We start from the raw sequence: 20,613 nt of genomic DNA on the forward strand, positions 1-20,613 counted from the left end.
CAGGCACATGTTCCTTAATGCTCACCTATACAACAAAATATGTTCAAATAAATCAGTGGTATAGTCTGCAACACCATTTGACTCTCCCTTTATTTGGGGTGTTGCAAGCAGAGCCTCTGCTTCTACAGCAAGGTTGCTAAACTGCAAAGCATGAGCTTCTAATGAATCTGTACACCCAGCAGAGTAATATAGAAGTGCTCCTTGAATAGACAATTAGCTGCTTTTATTTAAATGTCTGCTATTTCTGTTCCTAACACCAGCAAAAAAAAAAAAAAAAATACAATTCTCAGATAGTGAACAAAGTTAAACCAGTAAAAACCCAGCTAACATTACTTTGCCTGCTTCGTGTTCTCTATATTTAAAACTGGTATATATTGTAAAGCTTAATCTGAGCACTGAACAGTTTTCACATTAAAATGCCCTACGCTAAGAGTGTTTGGTCATGTCTGCAGAACTACCAACAGCCCATCGCTCCAAAGCTGTTAAAATGAACATGCATTTCTGCTATGCAGTAACTCGCTATTCCAACCCTTCTGAAAAGAACCTGAAAAGGAGGAGGAGAATGTGGTGTGATGCTCCTGGCAGAACTGAAGAGTAGAAATACACATCTAACAGTTAGCTATTCAGCAGAGAAGTCAGTATACTGCAGTAAATACAGAATTTTCAAAGGGAAAGTTTTTTCCATATTGAAATAACTTACCAGAGAATTCTTGATCACCTCGCTCTTATAAAATTCTAAAGAAAAATGAGTAAAAACACATCTTTAGATTAGCTTAAACACTGATACAAATCCTAGTATTTGAAATAGAAAAAGCTTAAATAAGTAACACTCGTGAAAGAGAAATACAAGTGGGTCTAGTTTATCAGTAACAGATTCACGAGAAAGACTTTAAAATGCAGTCAGGCTGTTGACTGAAAGTACTCATTCACACTTTATTATTAGAAGTAATTACTTAAATTCAGCATTTTTTCTTTATACCCAAGATAATCCTCAAGATTTACTGAGGCCTTTATTTCTGGGGGAAAAAAAAACGTGCCCCAGTGCTTTGCAATATTGGAATGATGTCGGCAAAGTGCCTGGTTTGTCACAGAACATCTTCCTGGAGGAGCACAGTGCAAATAAACTAATTGCACCGATTTCCTGAAGAACAAGGGTGACCTGTTCCAGATGCTTAGAAAGTGAATGGCCAAATTACCTCACCGAGGTGCCAGGCACCCTTTATTTAAATGGAAATATGCAACTGCTGACACCATGGGCTGTGGCTTTCCCAGCCAAAATAAGAGCTTAAAGTCTTTAGGTAGACAGCTCTGGAAGCTGGAATACAGATTTTTGTACAATGTCTCAGTCCCTTGGAGTCCAAGGATAAAGTTTTGATGGAGCGCAGCACAGTCCTATGCACCAAAAACTGCAGAAATAGTCATCGGTTACAGGGTCAACCGACCACCACAAGAAAATCCAGATAGCGAGCTCAAGTTATGTATTCTTATCCTTCTAAAAGAGCAGCCTTAGAAAAAGGTTTAGCTATACTAGCTGAAAATAAAAATTAGGAGAAAAACAATTTACCTGCAAAGCTCCAACTGTTGATCATATCAAAAGGAACATAAAAATATATTTTTAATAACATCTCTGCACGATGAAGAACTATACATTGTAGTGGAAAGCAAAGCACTGAAGAGAAATAAGACCCAACATGCAAACACAGTTATCAAAAGCAGAACAGATGCCTGGATGCTTCTTGTCATTGGCTGACAATTCTATTTTTTTAAAACTTTGACAGTAGTAAATGCTTGTTTATGCACTGTAAAATAACTGGTATAAACAGAGTGGAATGCTCTCCCTCACACGAATCAATTAAGGCTCCAAAAGTTTTCCTGTGTTCTTAGAAGTTTTCAAGTTTAAGTTGTTGATGGGGGGGAGAGAAGAACAACAACAACAAGAGGCTGATTTAAGAAAAACTACCAGATCTGTCACCTGTTTGCTTCCTTGCCTGCTAACACTGAAAGCTTTTTATGAAGTTCTGAAAAATAAAGAGTTTTTTTCCACTGTTAGTATACATGATGCAAATAATGGCAGTAGGCTGTCAAGGCAAAAAAAGGACAGAGACCTTGTAACATAAGAATTCAATGATTAACTAGTAAAAAAAGTTGATAACAAGCCTGGTTTACCTTTGTATATCTTGGCATTATCGCACAAGTGAAGAGTGAAGTACGTATCCAAGAGGCGATAACCATTCTTATTGATAATGTTACGGGCAGCAATATTCCGAAGATGACGAAGCCGGCGCTAAAAACGAGAAAAAAACCTTAAATAGTTAGAGACCTTTCTTAGATTGAATTTTTTTTTTTTTTAATTAAAGGATTTTAATGATTTCCAAAGCACTGTTGTCAAAAAAACCCAAAAAAAACACAAAATAAAAATCCCACTAAAGACTCAATTTTCTTTGGCAAAAAGCTAGTGTGAACAACAAGCATTCGTCAAAGTTGTAGGAAACTGGCTGGACAAGTAACAACTAACACCTACAAGCTGAGATTAAGCATCACTGATATCCAAAAGCTATTCTTACTCATGTCCTGTATGTAGTTTTTATTCCTCATGTCCAAATAGCCCCAACTCTTCGAGTTGTTTCAAGCAAATACGTGACACTATTAGCAAACAGCGGCACTGTCACCCAGGTGTTCTGCAGCATGACACTGGAAACCTTTCCTAGAAAAAGTTATTTTCAACAAGCACCAGTGGACAAAGAGCTCCAACATAAACCACCACCTAATCCAGAGCCATATGGAACTGGCTGAAAAAAGCTTCCCAAATTCACAGTAATCCTGGAAACCGCTGAAGCAACCTTAAATAAAATACATCAGCAAGATCCATCCAGATTTTCAGGGAAAATTGAGGGCGCAGTCAAATTCGTGATGTCTGACAGACCCCTTCTGCTTAAATACCCGAGTCCTTTTGCCTTGGATTGAATATGCTGGAATAAGTCACTGAAATCTTGAGTTTAAGTGACATCATCCAACTCCAACGCTATGTTAGTTTGCTACAATACGGTACCTTGAACAAAAAAAAAAAAAATCAACAGATTTAATCAATCCTCCCGCAACTACCAAATAGCTTTAATAGTTGTGGCTAAAATCCTTAGCTTCAAAGCATTCTACACCCTTCGTCTTTGACAAATACTAAATATTACTGAAACGAAGAAATAAACTTAACAGCAGAGTCAATTATACTGTTAAGCAGCATTCTGTATTTTATCAGCGCTGGGGAACACTGGGGATCATCCTCCATAAGTGCTCCAATGACTGGGTGCTCTTGCATTGCTTATATTCACATAATTATTACATATTCATGACATTTTTTGAAAAATTTGACATACAATACACCTATACTAAGAAATAATTAATGATGTTAGTTATAATTGTTTAGTTTCTTACTTACAATACATCTATTAATTATTAGTTTAACATAAACTAAGCACTCCACTTCTAAACAATGTATTACTTCATCTTCTGTCTCCCTCTTGTCATGCAGAAGGATATAAAACTTGAAAAATATCCCCTCGTCTTGCAGGTGGTCAGAAAGCATTTATCTTTTCAATTGGTTAATGATGGGTACGTCTTTTATAACTTAATCACAGTATACATGAATTTGGCAGCTTCTCTTCATTGCTAGCTTATTGCGAAATCTAACTAGTTATCAAAGCAATTTTGTAGGACTGTCCAATCACTCTTAAATCACTGCTTTGCTATGGTTCTGATTTTAATTTTGAAAACCCCTGTGTGTTTGAAAGAGACTACCACAAACTCAGCACTCAAACTGCCACTTCAAATATATTTAAGTTCTCAGCAAATCCTGCAGTATTCTCCCAATCAGTCTCTCAACCTACCATTGTCTCACCCATCCACCATGGGGGTGTTGACAAATGACTCCCAGTCCTTCTTGGATCACCACAAACCACCTCCAAGCCTCAAACAACCGGTTTAGTGCCTCCTTTTACCACAAAGTTCATTTTACAGCATACTTCTTTTTCCCCAAAAGCCTGTTAATTTGGAAGTCTGGATCCACCTTAAAAAGAAACACTCAAGCGTTGTCCAAAAGACGATTTAAAATGCTTTTGAAACCAAAAGACAACTATTCTGTTTGCAGCCTGTCCCAAAAGGTTGAGAAGCCATCAGCTGTTTTCGAATCACTATGTGACACTTTATATCACTTGAGTGATTTATTAGGTTTCTTCCCAGAAATATGTAAGAAGAATATTAAATTTCTGTTCATGTGACAGACTCAAAACCACAGGTTCTTTCCTGCAAAACCTATTTATGAGCTAGACTAAGAACAGAGCCTGAGATGGTATGTTCAGATACCTTAATATATACATGCAACACAAAATTTTAAAAAACCCAAATATTCTAAGCTGCTTAACTGCAAAACAACATGATCTTATTTTGTCCGAAATTTATATCAAGAATGTCAACAGAAAGACTAAGTCTCACTTAAACAAAAAAAAAAACCACAAAACTGTATGGATCTTGTACATTATTTCAAATCTAACCTTAAAGCTGTGTAGTATTGCTGGCCATTTTTAAGAGCAACCTAAATATTCCTTAAGAAACGGCTTTGAACATTGCACTCACCATAAAAATGATTCAAGCATTTTCTGTGCCATTTCTCTCTTTTTGTTTACTTCAATACAAAATTCAATCAATCACCTACATGCTCATTTCCCCCTTCGTTTTTGATTTTTTTTTTTAATCCCTTAAAACTTAAGAAAAGTTGCTCACAGACCACTAAACAAAGACGGCAACTTTCTCCAGGTCTTTTTAGGGTTGCAAACTAATTGTGTGCCTGATTTAAGTAGTATATTACAATGAAGCAGCCCTTCAGCAAAGCCAAACAAGTGTGTCATTTTTCAGTATATGCAATGAGGTTTGGAAAAAGCTGTAGAGTGTCATAACCTACACGTGCACCTCTGGACAAGAGCAGAGTCCTTATCTCCATGGTTTGTGGTTTCTTTGCAACCTTCAAAGTCTGGAATTTATCCCAAAGTCTCACTTCTCCCAAACCAGCTGGAAGGAGGACATTAAATTTGGGGCTGTGAGACCACAACACAGTTTGGGTCTAAACACGCAACAGGTAATGAATGTCTATTTACATCTCCTACTTAGTCATCACTCCTCCTCCCTTCTGTCCCATTAATTGTCCATTTAGGTGATAATGAACAAGTTTCCAATTACAGGGACAATTTCCTCGTTCATATTCTTTAGTATGAGGTCATGACGACAGAGAGGGACTTGGATCCTGAAAATAAACCTTCCAAGTTTGCCTACCACATTGTTGCTGATATTATATTGCATTATTCAGATTTCCTCAGAACTCTACAGAGGCAGCATTCAGAGTTAATTAACCTCTCCTGACCAAAGATAATTAGCTTTAGCCAAGAGACTACAAAGATGTATCCAAAAGACAATTCGAATTGGCTCTAAGATTCTTCATCGAGGGCTTGCAGCTGTTCTGTGACAAACAATAAGTATTATTTTGAGGGAATTTTCATGTCTCTATAAAGTGTTACCTCCTATGTTTCACATCTTTTGCTCAAGATGTTAGAATATGTAGAACAAAAAAAAAAAAAAAAAATACTGTCTTGTAGTTCAGCTTTCAGGCATGAGCTAAACCATCCGGCCGCATCACCCTCCTCATCTGTACCCCCATCAATAAGAATTGGTGCAGCTGCTCAGTAAATCACACTGGGGAACCGATTTGGATGCAAATGAACCACCGCTCGCTTTTTTCTGAGGTAGTTTCACCCCATCGGTTCCTCAATATGGTTCATCATGTGGCTGTACAAGCAGCTGGGGTGCTGGAAGAGGGGGACAGTGGAGCAAAAAGCAGCCAAAAGGCAGACAGGACCCCTTAAATGATAACTTAAAATATGTGAGGAGATACGTACAGCTTGGCACTTGTATAGGCAAAGTGAAAAGCAGTTTCTAATGAGGTATCGGCACATTTCAAACTGCAAAAGACATTTTTATGGAGAAGTGACCCCTTACACTAAACATAGTTGCTGCAAATAATCCCACATTCTTTCATTTCCTTTTTCTTTGAGATGAAGTGGGGAAAAGCAGCCACTTCTCATTAGAGATACATGTTAGCTGTTTGCTCTTTCTATAAAAGTATCAAGAAATCTTCATCGCAAGGAGGGATCCCCACAGATGAGATGCTGTGCAACCAGAGCAGCCATTCCAAAAAAGCTCAGTTTAAAAATCAAAACACAAGTGCTAGAAAACACAATTGGTGCTGTGGCAGCCTCATGAGTCACACAAAACAGGCCAGCTGTGCAAGCTGATAGAGCAGGATCTGCTTTCATTAAAAAAAGATAAGCAAAATATGCAGATGAGTATAGATTATTCTCTCCTCTATCTCCTCAAACAGTTGACAGTTTATCAGCAAAAAAAGTACTGAAGCTCTCAGACACTACACCAGGCATTTTAATAAGATATCCTACTGGAAAAAAAAAAGTTATTTTTCAGCAGAGCACTGATTTATGTAAACTCCATAAAGCAGAAATGACATTAGAAGGGTTATTTAACTTTTCCAACAGCGTTGAATTTCGTGCAGGCAGCCCGAACAATGGCGTATATGGATCACTGCTTAGCAGAGTAGTAGATCAGGTTTAACAGCTTGTTCTAGGGGGGTTGAGTAATTTTGATTACCACAACTCTCCTAACCTTTTGCACTTCCCAAGACAGACAACAGAGCAATGAAATTACACAGTAGGCCTTGTTATCAGTGGATTTAATTGCCAGACTAAGTTGCAACTGAGTAAAAGCAACTGCTATACAGCAACTCTACGTTGACCTATGTGGAAGAAATCAGTGCACCCTTCTACCTTGAAAATAAATGGCTACAAAACCAGGAGAGATCCACTATATTTCCCTTAAAATAAATCCTGAATAGTAGCTTGTATTTTAAAAACGCCACTGGAGGCAAAGATTTCAGAGGTTATAAGCATTCAGCTATTGCAAAGATACAGAGAAAGGTTGATCACCAAAGTTTAGATGAGATGAGAAGATCCTTTAGTTTTCACATCTTGTGTCTAAATAGCCACAAAACTCACTTCCCGGAGACAAATCATGCTGAGCAATGACCGGTTTCTCTCAAAAGTCAAAAGTCTTTTTTCTTATTTAAAAAAGCACTCAGTTTTCATCGTTCTGAAGAACTACTATCACTTGTTTAATGTATCTGGTGTTCCCACTCAATGACTATCTGGGAATCTCAGATTTACCACAGGCCATAAACAAGTCGGGCTGCTACAGAACAAAGTATTTTGCTCAACATCCCTGTTAATACTTTGCTTTTTCATCAGGTGATCCCAGAATTTTTCAGTTTACCAAGTCTTCTGAGGTTTTAAGGACCAAACTGCCCAGTCTATTCACACTTCAGTTCTGGCAACACCAACATACCATCATCTTTTACTGTCCCTCCCTAAAATATCACTTTCTGCATATAGATACTTGTTCCCATCCCGCACAATGTTTTTTCTTGCGATTTGTGCAGTCTCACGCTGAGCGTCAGACAATTTAACCGAGGTAAAGCTGGCAAAAAAAACAAGTTAGCTCGAAACTTGTTGTAAGTTCCTCAAATTCTACTCATTCCACTCACTACAGCTGCACCAGAAAAGTAGGACAGAGCAGGTAGAATTTTTTAATGCTACAGTTTCTTGGTAGTTTAAAATAATCCAGATACAACTCTTGGCTTCGCCTGAGAAAATGGAGTGGCAAAGTTATTCACTGTTTGGTTTTTTTGGTCTAACAGTCTGGTATCATTAATTAAAAAAAAAAAAAAAAAAAAAAAAAAAAAAATCACCGCAGAGGTGGGGTGGGGGGCAAGAAAAGGGAATAAGTCAAAATGAGAGAGAGAAGTGCACTGTTGTTAACATAAGGTCTGGACAGTTGGTGGAACCGCAAGGACAGTGACTATCTACAACAGCCTAAAGTATTCGTGGAATTTCATAATTATTTCTTCAAGGTCACATAATAAGTAGTAAAACCAAGCACAGAGAGCTCTGACTCCTCTTCCATCTCCACCACTTTATTATTCTCTTAGAAGAATCTAATGACCTTGGGGGAAAAAAAAAAAAAAAATAATTTAAGTATATCCAAGCTAGATGAGAACACGGCCAAGCACCATTTTTCTATTTTTGCTACTGATCTACCGCACTTACCAGCTCATGCTCCAAGTATGAATTTGTGAAGCCTGGGTCATTAATATTGGCAACAGCTACACCTATTCTTTATCACATGAAGCCTATCATTTTATTAGCAGCTGAGATGATCTAACACTGTGAAAAAGGGGGACGTCTGTCTTCTTTTTTGTCCCACAACTGCCTCCTCCTGCCCTCTCTCCCAATTGCATTGTCTCCCCTGTTTAGCACTGGATATTTCAACAAAACTATTCATGAATTCTTGCTCCCAGCAGGAACACTAGCACTTTGACATGTTAAATCAATTTGCAAAGGTGTCAAAGGAGCATCTAAACTTAAGCAAGGCAGGCAGTTTAGTTTCTTTTAGTTACAGCCATCCAAGATGTCATATAGTCCCCTCTCTGAAAGGAGAATGAGGCTGAAAACTCTTCAAGATGTTAATAAAAGAATGACAGTGGTCCTATTGCATAAGCAAGTTCCATAGATTCTGTTGGAATAGTCTGATTTGTAAAGAACTTAGTAAATTTGAATACCTTTCCCAAAATGAAGTTTAAATTAAATGGTCCAGGAAGAGATTTTCATAAATCTGTGGCTGGATTGGAAAAAGATTTTATCTTTCCCCACCACCCATACATTCCTAGTGACATCCAATATAAGGAACACACGTAAAGTCCAAAGCATCATGTGGGTTCAAGAGAGAGTTTCTGATTCAACAAAGAATGAGTAAAAGAATGAGCAAAAAGGCGGGGGGGGGGGGGGGGGCGGTGCAAAAAAACAAAACACAAAAAACCAAACCAAACAAAAAAAAACACAAACAAACAAACAAACAAACAAAAAAAGGAAAAAGCACAACCTTACTTTTGCCTGAAGTGCAAATACAAGGGTAAAACCAGTGTAAGACAGATGGGAAACCATCTCATACAAGTGAAGCTGAAATTTACAGAAATCACTTTAAAAGCCCAGAGTTGCCAAAAGCAAATCACCAGACTTCTTACAGAGGCCTGATTCCCTGGAAAGAAATATTTTTTTCTCCAGAAGATGTATTGTACATGACTTTCAACACTGACTTTCAGCACCAATTCTCCTTACATAGCCTTCAATGGAGCATCCTACCTACCAGACAGTTTTTAATATGAAGATTATGTCTTGATGTTTATTTCTCGACACCTCCTCTGATTTTCAGACTGCTGTTCTCTTTCCCGATTGTTTTGCAGGAAAACATTCCATTAATTCTTTTCAGGTCAGGATCAGCTCTGACCTCTGTACAAGCTGGTACATATTCTGGTTTTACCTGGATTTCACATGAGTTTCCTGGCTTGTTTGCTTTATAACCCACAGGACCACTGGAAGAATTTCAGCAAAATCCTTCCAACTATTTTAGCATTAAAGCACGGTGCAAAGATTAGTTAGCAACACAAACGTTACTACAGCAAATCAAGCTGTTTCCAGCTTAACAGACCTGAGCTTGCAAGGTCAGCTACGTGGGTCTCTGAATATTTGTTCTAAGAACAAAAAAAAGTAAAATCTATTAAAATACAGACTGTATTTGGCCAATATTTGTATTTAATATCATAGCTCTACACCTTGTTGCTACAACTTCCTATTTCCTCAGATTTTCACTACTTGCTTTCGCCTATCCATACCAGTTTGACTATTAAGTAACAATCATGTGATACAAGTTCTTGGAATTCAGATGACAGACAAGAATTCATACTTCAATTTTATGTAAGTTTTCAAGCTGCCTTGTTTTCCAATTTAATACACTCTACTACAAAAAAAAAAAGGTACATTACAGAAGGTTTGCGTCAAGTACACAAAGCTTTTAATAGCAAAGGAATGTACAGTGGGAAGTTCAGATGTGTTGTTACTTAAAACCACAAAAAGGACAAGAAAATGCTTGTATTCCAATTTACACACTTGCTAGGAAGATTTTTTTTTATAAGTTTGTAGTGAAACAGTTTTTCACAGCTCAGCTTCTGACAGCTCAGAGTCAAGAGAATCACACGTGATTTCAGATCCACTTCAAAGCAAAGCAGAAGCATTTGATACGTAATTTTGTAGGACATACCATAAGGAATTTTCAGAATTCTGTTTTTAATGTCCCTTCCCATGTGAAGCCAGCAAGACCATCAAAGCTACACAGCCACCATCAGTTCAATGAATTGCTTGTGGATCTCCTCATAATTTCATCCCTTCTTCATATCTCAATTTCCTTATGTCAAGGGATGGGATTTAACAGCAGTTCAGGGATTCATTTCCCTTTCTAAGGCTCAGCTACTTTCTGGAACCAGTTCAAAGATGCACAGTAAGAATGTAACTGCATTTTTTCCCGTGAAGATGCGACATAGACACATACAACAGTTTATTCCCTCACACTGCTATAGATTTGATGCAAGGAATGAGACACGTTGGATCTGTGCAGTGTGATTTACCCAGACTAAATGACCACAAGAAAAGTCAAACATGGGCTCAAAGTTTTCACGGACGTGCAATGGTGGATTTTAGTTTACTGTTCCTTAAATCAAGGTACTTCCTTTCCATTACACTTATGGGCATCTGAAAGGTTCACTGTAGACAGAAAACATCTGTGAAATCTTCACTTGAACACATTAAGGCTCAATACAGGTTTCCTAACCATCCATACTCTGCCACAACTACCAAGAATATGTGGTCCAAATGGCATCGAGCCTTCCCTAATTCATACAGGGAGAAAGTGTGAGAGGAAAAACAAGGAACATCCCTATATTCGACATGGCCCATGCAGAAGTATAAATATTCTCCAGCTACCTGAATGCAAAAGAGTCTTTCCTTAGCTCAACCCAAAGCTAAAGAATGCAATGTGTGAAGTCCATGTTATATCTAACAAAATATGTCAGTCCACGGCACAACCTGCTCCTTTAATGCTAATTAAAATGGCAGCAGTAGTATCAGAAAATAATTAAGATAGCTAATTGCATAATCACTGAAAAAAATTAAAGATAGATATATATTACTCTTCAAAGGTGGCTAAGTCCTTTGGTCTATCCCCCCTTGTATCCTTTCTTACTACCTACCCCACTAAACTCTTTCCTCATTAAATAACTGAATTTATATCAGGGAGCAACTCAGAACTCAAGTTCAACCTCAGAGTAATGATGTAAACAGCTGGTAACTGTTCAACAGGAGCAAGAAATCTCTTTATACACCAGAAGTACATCTACAGAAAATCTACACTGCTTTTTTAGAGCTCAGAACCAATTAAACAATCAAGATCAAAACTGATATTCAACGCAAGCCCACAGTGTTCAAACTCTTCACTAATCTTCTGCATTCTTGTCCTTCTTTCCACATCCAAAATTCGTGCTCACCTCCGCAGAAGGGCTGAAAGAGCCCATTATTTAAAACATAATGTAGGGATAGGTACAGAAGACAGTGGTATTCAGTCTTAGGATACAAACAGCTGGTTAGGCGTGACAAAACAAGACTCAAAACATAGAATTTACTTAAAATGTAATGTTAGCAGGAAGGGTTCAAAAGCAAAATCATAAGCCCATGCAGTGACTTAAGCAAATCAAGTTCTTTCTGTGCATGGTTTGAACAGCTGTGTTTGGTTATGGTCACTACCACACCAAGAGTGACAGACCAAGCGAGCTGGCAAACACCTAAACTCTGAAAAATGAAAACTGTCAGCACACCCTAAAAAATTGCTCTAAACTGGGCTTAAGAAAATCTTGCAAGCACTGACCACTTGTCAAACAAAGCTCCTCTTGTTAGGTGTTTATAGAAGATACAAATAACAAAGAACTACATATACAGTCTTTCCATCTTTAACCAAGACCTTTAAGATGCAGCAGTTAGAAATAGCATCTTATTGATGTTTTCCTCCCAGTTCATGTAAATATTTACTCACTTGCAAGATGAAAGACCAAAACTTTAACTGCTTCTTCCACACAATATGCGAACTATGCCATGGGTAGAAAAGATTGGGGTGCAAGTCCTACCCCCATTAATAATGCCCTATAGCAGTTCAGAGAAGGCCTTTAAGCCTCTTAATGTCACCTTGGGCAAGGGAGCTTAAGTCCATATTAGCTGTGGGAATGACCTGGGAATACCAATTAAGCAACGGAAAACAAGATGATGCTCAGAAGGAAGGACCCAAAAAAGTAAGCAGGTCCTTATGGAATAAAGCATCAACAAAAATCAAAGCAAAGGCACTTTTGACTTTAAGGAATCACTTCATTTTAAGTATGCACCAAGTTGCACAAGCAAACAGCACCCACGGATTAATAACATGAAGCATATTAACGTTTATCATGTTACTGGATGATAATTCAAGGGTAGAGCAGCGTCTCTTCATTAACAAGGAATGAGTCCTTAGTTACCAGCTACCACTCAATTCAGAGTATTCCCCAACCCTCCACATATCTCCTGAATAAAGCATCAAAACTGATTTATCAGAGCTTTCTGACAGAACAGTCTCAAACTTATCAACAGATCATCCAGTCTGCAAATCACACTTGCATTCCTTGGAAAAGAAATACACACTGCAGAGAGAAAATAATCTAGGGCCAGATTAACATCCAACCTTTTGGGCTACAATTATGGTTTGACAGTAACTTTAACAACTGTTTCCTACTAATTATCTCTAATAAGTGTTAGACATGGATACAGCTGGACATGGATACAACTGTGTTAAGATCACTAGGTCAACACTCACATTGTGGTGCTTGACTGGAATGGCACTTGCCTCCCCACTCGACCTTTAAAGGCAGCGCACATCAAGGAGAAGTGAAAGCAATATTCAAATATGACACTCTCCATCCGTTATTCTGATTTCCCCCAGCAATTTTAGTAGGAAAGGGGAAGTAAAATACTTAAGAGTCAGTCTTTGTTTTCACATTACTCAGTGGAATATATAACAATAGCTATATAAAACTATTTCAAAAAGAACCATGCTCTTTTCACACTGTTTTAGTTGAAAAACTAGTACACATGTACCCGTACAGCAGCTTTCTTCACTTCTCCCACACACGAGACCTCTCATTTTTGAGTGCATTTTCAGTCACCTATTTCTGTCATGTTACCCAAGTTGGTGCATACATCTTTAAAGAAAGTAACTACAAAATTTTAACCTTGTTCTAACTCACCCATATTCTTCTCACCTCGCCTCACCTCTACTCACTCAGATCACTTCAAGTATCTAAACATTTACCCAAGGTACTGGATTATACTGGGTTGTCACTTTCAACTCCTGAAAAATATGGTTTTATTTATTATTGGAATTCAGAAGAACCTGCAATCTAGAAGTACTTTTTCTTTTTTTCCTGGAAAGGTCTTTCTGGAAGTACTTTCAAAAGAAAAAACATCTTTTGCTTTAAAGTTCACTCATGACTTCCATTCCTTTCCATCCTGGGTTCGAACAGTGCAGCAATGCAATTTTCTGAAGTGTGTACGTTAAAGCTTGTGTAATTACTAAAACCCCAGAAGCTCAATGACCATCAAACATTTAGTATATATTATTTCTTTAAATGTAGCTCAGTGGAACAATTTCTTGCACAAGAAATTTTACAGAATGGACAGAATCTTGAATTCTATGGTCCTCAATGAGATACTCAGATCTTGTCATCAACTTCCCATTTATTTATAGGAACGATCATGGAATAAGAGTATAAACCCAAAAAGGACCTTCACAGGCTTTGAATTAAATATCTTTATTACAGTCAACCAGTTCATGGAAGGTAAACATTATAGAGTGGATTCATGTTCAAAGTTGATTTTGGGGGCTTTTCTTCCTACTGCTTACAGGTCTGCTCCTGAACTTTATTTGGTTGATAGAAGCTTTTTCAGTTCATAAATAAGATTTTCATCTTCAGTCTTCAAAACGAAGGACCTTTCCCTGCCAAACAGGTTTAGGACGGAGACAACCTATTGTCTGAGCAGTGGTGGGATGGGACAAAACATATCCTGGCCACATAATAGTTTTACTTGGCTACTGGAAATGCCAACGTGCATTTCATAAAACCAACATGCATCTAGTCTGACAAGTCTGTACCAGCACTGAGTACAACCAAATGTCATGTTCTGCAGTTTGTGGAAGTTCAGAGTGCAAAGGAATCTCACATGGTCCATCATGGAATCAGTTCAGGTCCCTTGACCTTATCATCTTAAAACACTCTCCCACGCTATGGAGCTAAACTGCTCCTAGAGTTCAACTAGTACAGAAGCCACATGAGCCACCTTTGCTAAGTTTTGCTCCTAAAAAAATCCATCAAACTCCAACTGGTTCTTTCTGAATCCCAGTCTGCAAGTGAACGGAGGTTACAGTGTCCTTGGGAAGTTTCACTGTTTGCTCCACCCTAAACACAACTTCTGAAGTTTGTGGCTGAAAGGTCATTGCTGCTCCTTTCCACAGAAACTTCCACCATCTGACAAGAGATGAGCTGGAAGATATAGAAGATATTGGGTCATGTGGGCTTTGGTCTAGCATGGCGATACAGAGTGGAACAAGTTACTCCTTCCCTTCTTACCACCACGTCCATATTCACCAGAGCACATCTCACTCCCTCCCACATAGCACATCCACGGTCTTTGAGCAGCTCATCTTGGAAACCCACCTTGGACATGACTACATGGGGCATATTGAAACATGACTGACCGACACTGAACTGGAACTAAATCCTCTGATGGAAAAGAATTAACTCTGTTTACATCTCCTAGTATCTATAATATCTAGCGTTTTTTTCACTGTTGCCCAACATATCTCCAGTGAGCAGAAAATTGCTTACATCAAGGCATCAATAATAGAGGTCCAAGAGTTGAACAGTTTCCTGGGGAAAAAAGCAGATATTGGTGGAGGTGATCTGTGGTCCCATTATAGAACGGCCTAATGTACAGTATAAACATCACCTACCATTTTCTCCCTATAATTTGGAAGTAATAGATGATCTTCAATCAAGCCAGTGGAAATTAGCAATACGAACAGACCAAACTTCTTAGCTTACAGCCAGTAAGTACTGGTGGTAGAGATGCAACCAGCTGATGTGCATTTTCCCTGTGGCTGGTGTATGGTCAAACCACTTGGGAATGAGCTGCTGAAATAACACTATAAAGAAAAAAATAAGTCAAGTCACCAAAGTGCTAATACACTTATGACTTTATACTCGCCTACTACACTGGAATCCACATTGGGGTTTGTTTGCTTTTCTTCTGTCATCTATCTTTATCACAATTAAGTGACAGGGGACATTTTTGTCATTTTCTAAAAGGGTTCTAGCCATTATTTCTGAGAGATCCTCCTCTGCTCCACCCAAAACCAAACCAAATTACACCTATAGTTTATTCGTGCCATGTGGACAAGAGGATTGATATGGATCTGACTGAACATTTAAACCAGACTGACTGAAAATCATTCATTTAAAAAAAAAAAGTATGGGCTCTTTTTCTTCCTTACAACTCATTATTCACTCACTACAGTCTGTTTGTACTGCAGTTCAAGTTCAAGCTTCAAACACTGTCTCACAGTTCATCAAAAGCTTCTGTCTCATATTGGAATTGATAGTAAAAGCTTCTCAATTTCAGCACGAAGGAAAAGTTTGCTGGAGGCGCTGGTTTTGGAGCACACAAAGATGTGCTTTTCTGTCTCTAGAGAACCACGCATGACAATCAGCACAGGAACATTGAAAAGATCATTTGACTGCAGCATGACTGGCTCTGTCTGTTAAAATGGCATTTTTTTGCCCAACCCCTTCCATCTGGAATATGAGAGTCTGAAAGGTTTGGCCTCCCCAACCCCCCCATCGCTTTGAACTGCTTATAATGACAAGACTGAGAAGTTTTGAGCATTTAGAAATCACTAAGTTATCATGACACTCCTGGCTTTCTTGCATCAAGCAACTAGAAAGAGATAATACCAAAGAATCTCTGCTTTTAAAGTGTAATTATTTCATGACACATTTTCAGTTCTGTTAGACTTGCTCTTCCAGCAAAAGAAAATGACAGTCTGGCACAATTACTTAGGGATACAAATTGGAATTTTATGCTTAACCAGATGCATTTATCTACAACCATATCCTCTATTTCTCCTACTTAAAAGGCAGAATCAAATAGCAAAAGGCATTCTTAGGCCAGGTCATCCTGTCACCAACGAACAAGTTAAAAAATAGGTTAGTCAGTCTGACACAAGTGTGGTCACACCGGCAAAAGGTTTGGGACATGACTTTTCGCTCCTGCAAATGTGTCAGTAGCAGGAACTTTGTCTTCTAGTCAATATGAATTTCACTGGCACAATTAAATCTAGACTAAACCCAAATTACAGTCCTTAAAAAGTCACTTCAGTCATTAAAAGCACTCACCTTAAGTTCACATTTGAGAATTTGGTCTTTGGGGAGGTTTATAGCTGCGACTCAGACCATCTTACTCTCATCCTTATAGTCAAAAAATGCAGCATTGGGTGTTCTAGAGAAAACTGCCTACTAAAACAAATCACGAAGCTGATTTCTCTGCTGGCAGGTAGCAAACAATTACCTTGCATTATGTAGCACCACACTCAGATCAGCCAGATTTTTTGCATTACAGAAGTGGTACAATAGACTGGAATGACTTTTCGTTCTTTTTTGTGATTCTGCAGTAAAATATCTCCAGGGTGATCAGCCCCTTCAAGGCAAAGTATCTTGTACTTCAGTAACAGACACTTAAGCTCAGATAAAACAGCGAAAGAGGATGATTTGTTATTAGTGTATCTGACTGTAGTTACAGAGCTTCTTGATTTGATTACAAGCACTGACACAGCACACAGATACCTCAGTACATGGTCCTTATATTTGCAGAGCACACAGCAAAACAATACCTCAGAGTTTGCCCCAGACTTACACTTGCTACAATTAACATTTCTTCAGTGCCCACCCTACGTAACTTAAACTAAATATTTACTTGACTGGAACATAACTAGTGATTCAGTTTCTGTTCCTCAAGACGCCTACAAAAGTGTCTGCTCCTAGAAAAAATGACTGTGTTTTGGTGTCACTTTCACAAATGAAGTCCAATGACTAATAACTAAGGCTTCTCCCTGCAGCGTTCACTTGGTTCTTGCATAAGCCTGGGAAAGAATAAAACCAAAAATTCAGCAGAGAGAAGACCATACCTGATCTCCTGAATGATCCACTGCTCCCTGTAAAGTTCACTCAAAGCAGTGCTCGTGTTCATGTTCATTAACATAGAACAGGCCCACATTTTAAAGTACTTGCTGTCAGATTAGGGTCAATACTTGCACAGCTCTGGTGGCCAAGAGCCATCTCCATTCCCTCCCTTTGCCCCTAAGTGGACATCTGGTAAATCGTGTTTATCCAAGGAGCAGTTATCTCTTCATTTCAAGTTGGCATCTATTGATTTTTCTCTAGGAACTCCTCATTTTCACACCTGGAAGCACGTAGCTCAACTCTGATCACTTGTCTACTTCTTAATAACATTGACTGCACTGAGGCAATGAACTAAAACTTCACGTGCAGACTCAGATCTCAGAGAATTTCTATGGAAAAGCACGCCTGTGCTAAGCCATTATTCACCCCACTCCCTCACACTGCTTAAGCTGACTAGACCCATAAAAGTCACTGCACGCAAGAGGGGAAAGGGCACAGACTTAGTTTGATACGGATTGCTAAACCCTCCAGCAGAGCCTAGACTTCCTCACTTAACCTCGCTTCTAACACTCTCCAAAATTAAAACATGGGACGGTTGCCCAGTAAACCAAAAGCCAACTACCAGCAAACAGGAAAAACAGAGTTAGCCGAAGGAAGGATGTGATGGGGAGGGAACATTTCAGCACTGTTCGGAACTCACCGTAGGTTTCATCCTCTGCCCCGATTCAGCAGGAGAGCAGAGGGCACCCCAGCTGCTCCCACCTCATTAGTTACCCAAGCTTAAAGCTGATTTATCTGGGTGTTATCTGCGCTGCGACTCTCAGCTGCAGTTTGCATCCAGCATCTCTGTGGGCATAGGAGCAGCCTCCTGGGGAGAGGAAACCCCCCCTTGACTCTCCAGCGCTGGCATGAAAGAGGTACAGACTCCTGTCCCCATGGAAAAGGGTCCTCGCCCTCTCATCTTCCTACCAGCCCAAGAGAAGGGGGCTAAAACCCCCTTCCTCAGGGACCCCCCTTCCATCACCTCAGGGACTCTGCCTCGGGCATCCCTGTATACCAGAGAACCCCCCATTACACTTTAGGGAGCACTTCTCCACACCTTCACCTACAGGGGGGCCCAAACCTTGGGGAGCACCTCCCTTCACCTCTGGGGATGCCCACATCTCGGGGAGCACCTCCCTTCACCTCTGGGGATGCCCACATCTCAGTGAGCACCCCCCCCTTCACCTCAGGAGATCCCCACATCTCAGGGCACTCCATATCTCGGTGAGCACCCCCCTTCATGTTGGGGCAACCTATACCTCAGTGTGCTCCCCACCTTCACCTCAGGGGACCCCCACATCTCAGGGCACCTCCACATCCCAGGTAGCACCCCTCTTTTACCTCAGGGGACCCCACGTCTCATGGCATTCTCCAAACCCTAGCAGCACCCCCCTTTCACCTTAGGGGACACCCACATCTCAGTGAGCACTCCCGCTTCACCTCAGGACACCCCACATCTCAGGGCACCCTCCCCCCAGGGAACAGCCCCCTTCACTTCAGGGGACCCCCACATCCCAGGGAGGGCCCATTACCTCAGGAAGCACCACACTTTTCACCTCTGGGCACCTCCACGTCCCCGGGAACACCCGCCTTCATCTCAGGGCACCCAGACCTCAGGATCCATCCCCCCCCCCCCTTTCATCTCAGGGGATCCCCACATCTCAGGGTACCTCCACATCCCAGGTAGCACCCGTCTTTTACCTCAGGGGACCCCACACCTCAGTGAGCACTCCCCCTTCACCTCAGGGCACCCTCCAGCCCAGAGAGCACCCCCTTCACTTCAGGGGACCCCCACATCTCAGTGAGCAACCCCCTTTTACCTCAGGGGACTCCACACCTCAGTGAGCACCCCCACTTCACCTCAGGACACCCCACATCCCGGTGAGCACTTTCTTTTACCTCAGGACACCCCACATCTCAGGGAGCACCCCCTTGTACCTCAGGGGACCCCACACCTTAGTGAGCATCCCCCTTCACCTCAGGGCACCCTCCACTCAGGGAGCACCCCCACACCCCAGCTGGGGCCGCCTCCGGCCCGTCCCTCCCCCGAGGTCCCGCCGTACCTGCTGCGAGGGCAGCTCCACATGCAAGGCCCGGGTGGCGGAGCCCGGGGGTAAGGCGGCGGGGCCGGCGGCCGAGCTCATCCTCACGGCAGGGCAACGGCCGGGCAGCGGCTGCAGCGCATGAGCCCCGCGGGCCGCTCCCCCCGTACCGGGCACCCAGGGGTTAATGGCGGCAGCAGCACCAGCCCCGGCCGCTCGCTACGGAGCCATATTACCGCAGTGCTGGGGGGCGGCCGGCGGGGGGCGGGAGGGAAGTGGCGTTCCGCTCGCTCATTGGTCCGCGCTGCACCGAGGCGGGAGCGCGGCTGCGTCCTTGAGACGCGACTGGGTGAAAGGAACGCCAATCAACTCTCCTCTCCGCGGCGTCTGTCAAACAGTCGGGACGGGAGCGGGCGCCGATTGGAGCGCCGACTTCCGGAAGGAGGGACGGCAGCCGAAGGAGCGGCAGATGATTGGAAGAAGGCGGTTTTGATTGACGTCTGTCGTCTACCGTCACGTGTTGGGGGGGGAAGCTGTTTTTATCACGTGGTGGGACGAAAATATTTTGCTGGGCGGGTGCGCGGGGGGGACAGGGGGCGGCTGTCGCCATGGCAACGGGGAGCGGCCTGGGACCGCCGGGGCCGAACTACCCACATCGTGTCAGCTGCCCCACACCACACCAGCCAGCCCCACATCATGTCACCTGCCCCACACCAGTTTGCCCCACATCACCCCAACTTGCCCCACACCACACCAACCTGCCCTACAGCATGTCACCTGCCCCACAGCATGTCACCTGCCCCACATGACACCAACCTGCCCCATGTCACCCCAACCTGCCCCACACCACACCAACCTGCCCCACATCATGTCACCTGCCCCACACCACACCAACCTGCCCCACAGCATGTCGCCTGCCCCACATGACACCAACCTGCCCCATGTCACCCCAACCTGCCCCACACCACACCAACCTGCCCCACATGACACCAACCTGCCCCATGTCACCCCAACCTGCCCCACACCACACCAACCTGCCCCACATGACACCAACCTGCCCCATGTCACCCCGACCTGCCCCACACCAACCTGCCTCACATCATGTCACCTGCCCCACATGACACCAACCTGCCCCATGTCACCCCGACCTGCCCCACACCAACCTGCCCCACATCATGTCACCTGCCCCACATGACACCAACCTGCCCCATGTCACCCCAACCT

At 41.7% G+C, this 20,613-nt stretch overlaps 1 protein-coding gene across 1 annotated transcript in view; it reads right to left on the bottom strand.

The window, feature by feature from the left end:
- Positions 1 to 19,618, bottom strand: part of UVRAG (UV radiation resistance associated) — a 100,106-nt gene extending 80,488 nt beyond the window's left edge. The window contains exons 1-3 of the mRNA XM_065634478.1: positions 19,411 to 19,618; positions 2,167 to 2,284; positions 701 to 735 (exon numbers count right to left, since the gene is read on the bottom strand). Of these exons, the coding sequence (XP_065490550.1) occupies positions 701 to 735; positions 2,167 to 2,284; positions 19,411 to 19,491 (234 nt within the window). The 5' untranslated portion in view covers positions 19,492 to 19,618. The remainder of the gene's footprint in view (positions 1 to 700; positions 736 to 2,166; positions 2,285 to 19,410) is intronic.
- Between the last annotated feature and the right edge of the window lie 995 nt (positions 19,619 to 20,613).

The sequence above is a fragment of the Caloenas nicobarica genome, chromosome 1 (assembly GCF_036013445.1).
Source record: "Caloenas nicobarica isolate bCalNic1 chromosome 1, bCalNic1.hap1, whole genome shotgun sequence".
NCBI lineage: Eukaryota > Metazoa > Chordata > Aves > Columbiformes > Columbidae > Caloenas > Caloenas nicobarica.